Genomic DNA, 3,722 nt, shown 5'->3' with positions numbered 1-3,722 from the left:
CCGTCTAATCCAGAAGAGCCTGCCAAAGAACGCACAACATCTCCCAGGTAGAAGGGTCCCATGATCTAGTACAGCCTCTATCTGAAAGAGAATTCCTCCACAATGTCTCCAACCAGGAGCTCTCCAGCTTCTTGAAAATCTGAGGTGGGCAGCTGGGTGGCTCAGTGAACAGAGTCAAGAGGACCTGGGTTTCATTCTGGCCTCAGACATTTCCTAGCTTTGTGACCCTGGGAAAGTCACTTAACCCCAATTGCCTAGCCCTTATTGCTCTTCTACCTTAGAACTAATAATTAGTATTGATTCTGAGACAGAAGATATGGTTTTTTTTAAAAATCCAATGAGAGGATACCCCACTCACTGCCTTTAGAGGTAATCCATTCTATTTGGGGGCAGCTCTGTTTGTTAGGAGGTTTTGCCTTACATGAACTGAAATCCACCTCTGAAATTTATGCCCATTGCCTCTGGTTCTGCTCTCTGGGGTCAGAGGAGCAAAACCTGGGTAGAGAGTAGGGAAATGCCCACTCTGAAGAGCGAGGGAAAACCCAACCGTTTAATGCTTCCCCCCCCCCCCCCCCAATTCTGGCCCAGGTTGACTCTGTCCTTGCTGGCTACAACATGGAGAATCTGGAGGAAGGTAAGAAATCCCTGATGCTGAATTGGGATCTGGGCTTGGAGCTGTTTGGGCTGAGAATCCTTTGTAGACCAGTGATATGGAGACAAAGTCATTTCTGGAGCTTAGCTTTAGTTCCCGTTATCTCTCCCTTTAGACATAAAGTTTATTGTGGACGAGACATTTGATTTTAGTGTGCCATCACCTTCCGACAGGTAAGGGTCTTTTTGTCCCATTTCTGTGTGTGTGTTTTTAAAACCCTTAACACTTAAGTATTTGTTCTAAAGCAGAAGAGTGGTAAGAGCTAGGCAATTGAGGTGACTTGCCCAGGGTCATACAGCTAGATTGATTTGTTACTCACTGCTGATCCAAGGCCTTAAGGATTGGATAATCTGGGCAGGCTGGTATAAATGGGCTGGGGGGGTGGGGGGTGGTTGACTGGGGCCAAGAAGGCATGGTATCATCAAGGATCAGCGTTCGTAATGTCTGGGAGGGAATGATAATGACTCTGTGTTAGGATTTCAGAACAGTGAAATAAGAAAATAAGACGTTTGCTCACCCCTCACTGTGGAGTTTTCTTGGTCAACCATCCCCAAAGTGGCCTGATAGATCTTTCATTTGCTGGTTGGGGCAGTTGCAGCGGTGTGCTGGCTCTCTGAAAAAAAACAACAAACCAACAAAGTTTAATCTTCATAATCAACTCTTTCTATTGCCTTTTTAAAAATCCTTCCCTTCTATCTTTGAATCGATACTAAAGAGTGGTTAAGTGACTTGCCCAGGATCACATAGCTAAGAAGTATCCACTTAGCTGTCCTGATTACTTTCTTAATTATAGACCATCCACAAAACAATAATTCACTCTGATTTGTAGCATTTGCCAATTTCTGAGGACTAACTGCTCACACTGAAAACTGAGCCTAGAGATAAGCTGGCTCCAGCACACACACCCCTATTGGCACTCCAAGTAGCCTCTAGACACTAAACTTTGTAGCCTGAATTTTGAATGAATGAAAAAAAAAAGTTCCAGGCATCATGGTAAGCACTGAGAATGCAGATATTTTTAAGACAGAGTCTCCCCTCAAAGGACTTCTCTTCCAATAGGGGAATACAGCCCATGTAGTGGCGAGATGACTTTGAGTTCAGCTGGCACAGCTGCCCCCCTGTCCCTTCCTGGGTGGGATCGGTGCCTGGTTCTGGAACACCTAGGTCTGCTCTCTGATTCAGCCGGGAGGAGGAAGAGGCTGCTGACCCGGGGATTCCTGAGCGGCCGCCCAGACGGGGCCTGGCCCACCGGAGTGATCTGAATACGGTGGCTGAAGAACCCCAGGGATTAAGGCTAAGCTTAGGCCCCCTTAGCCCGGAGAAGCTGGAGGAGATTCTCGAGGAGGCCAACCGTCTGGCGGCTCGGCTGGAGCAGTGCGCCCTGCAAGAGAGGGATGCCATCGGTGATGGCACCGGGCGGAAGGTGAAGGCCAGTCCCCGAAGGGAGACTTTTGTGGTGAAGAACAGCCCTGTCCGGGCCCTGCTGCCCACCGTGAGTGCCTCAGTCCGGGGGGTCTCTTCCCCAGGAGGCCTGAGCCCCCGGCTCCGGGGCAGTGAGAAGAAGGCATCAGTCCGGGCTGTGCGGACCGTGTCAGGGAAGAAGCCAACCAGCACCAAGAAGGTGAGTGTGAAGGGACACTGGGGAGATCTATGCCAGGAAATCTAGGGGGACCGAGGCGTGGCTTTGCCCTGAAAGTTGTCACTCTGGCCTTCTGGAATGGGGCCTGGAACTGTAGGGCCGGTCCAGGGTGACTCCAGTGGGAAGAACTGTGCGCACGCCTGCTGGCCATCTTTGAGGACAGGGACAAGGCTTAGAGCAGGGAGCCTGGGATGAGGAGAGGCCTGGAGGCCGAGCCACAATAACTAGCATTTTCAAGTAGTGCTTTACATGTCATTTGAGCCTCCCAACATCCCCTGGAGGTGGGTGCTGCTATTACCCCATTTTATAGATGAAGAGACTGAGACTAAGCAGGGAAATGCCTGGTCCAAGGCTTGCTTTCAGACCCTTTTCTACATCACCATGCCAGCCAGGCCCATCATAACACAGCCTCGGTCAAACGTGGGGGGTGCTTCACCTCAGAGCTCTTCTTGCTTCCCCTTCCCTTTGTGTCCTCTCTCTCTACCCCCCAGGAGGTGCCCACGAGTGGTGTGTCCCCCAGTACCAGAAGTCAGCCTTCTCCCCTCAGCCGGATCACCCCTCCAGCGCGGGTAAAGGGGGGTCCTGCTGGGAGACCACCTGCTGCCGGTAAGGAGGCTGGGGACGCTGTGCCAGGAGCCAGGGAGTTGGTGGTTCTCTTTGCTAGAAACGCTTCTCTCTGCCATCAGGCTCAGCATCCCTTAGCCTACAACTTCCCCTGAGCACCCTCCAGCGCCCGGCCGTCAGGCCCAGCAGGCTGCCCACACCTACCATTGCCCCCAGACCCACCGGCCAGATGCCACTCACCAGCCGGAGCCCCCTGTTCGGGAAAGGCAGCCTGCCTCTGGAATCTGCTCCGCCTCGGAAAGGGCCGTCGAGGCCCAGTGCAGCTGGGCCCCGAGGTGAGGAGACTCTTTCCCCTCAGCCAGAGGTGGCGGCGTGTGCCCTGCTCCCCTCTATCCATGCACTGGGCCTCGGGAGGGGATGGGGAGAGGGGAGACCTGGCAGAGAACTGGGTGTCTGGGGCTCAGGCTTTGTTTCCTGGGGTCTCCGGGCACATACTTGCTCTCTTCTAAGGGGGTCTCCCTGTTAATAACTTTTGTTCACCCCCCACCAAGTTCCTGCTCCCCAGAAATCAAACCTTCCGGTGTCTGCTGCCTCCCGAAACCATCTGCAGGCCCCCAGGAAGATGACAGTCCCTGGACTCACTAGGTAACGGGCATCAAATGTAGGTACTCGGCCTTGGGAACGGATGGAGCAGGGCTGTGGGGGAGGCCCCCAGCCATTCAAGTTCTTATTCTGACTCTAGGTAATGAGGTCAGGCCTGCGAGGGCAAACCTTGGCCAAGCCAACTCCGGGAGCTCCTGGGCCTGGGCCCCGGCCCTTCTCTCAAGCCAGCTGTCTTTACCCAGCTTTCATCATCATCACCCAGGC

At 53.3% G+C, this 3,722-nt stretch overlaps 1 protein-coding gene across 1 annotated transcript; it reads left to right on the top strand.

Moving 5' to 3' along the window:
- The first annotated feature begins 615 nt into the window (after positions 1-615).
- Positions 616-3,504, top strand: PSRC1 (proline and serine rich coiled-coil 1). Its single transcript, XM_044675506.1, has 6 exons — positions 616-634; positions 768-825; positions 1,835-2,273; positions 2,783-2,917; positions 2,956-3,190; positions 3,404-3,504. Exons 1-6 carry the CDS (start codon positions 616-618, stop codon positions 3,502-3,504), a joined length of 987 nt encoding a protein of 328 aa, XP_044531441.1.
- Positions 3,505-3,722: the final 218 nt, after the last annotated feature.

The sequence above is a fragment of the Gracilinanus agilis genome, chromosome 4 (assembly GCF_016433145.1).
Source record: "Gracilinanus agilis isolate LMUSP501 chromosome 4, AgileGrace, whole genome shotgun sequence".
Taxonomy (NCBI): Eukaryota; Metazoa; Chordata; class Mammalia; order Didelphimorphia; family Didelphidae; genus Gracilinanus; species Gracilinanus agilis.
This window is presented reverse-complemented; position numbering and strand designations above follow the sequence as displayed.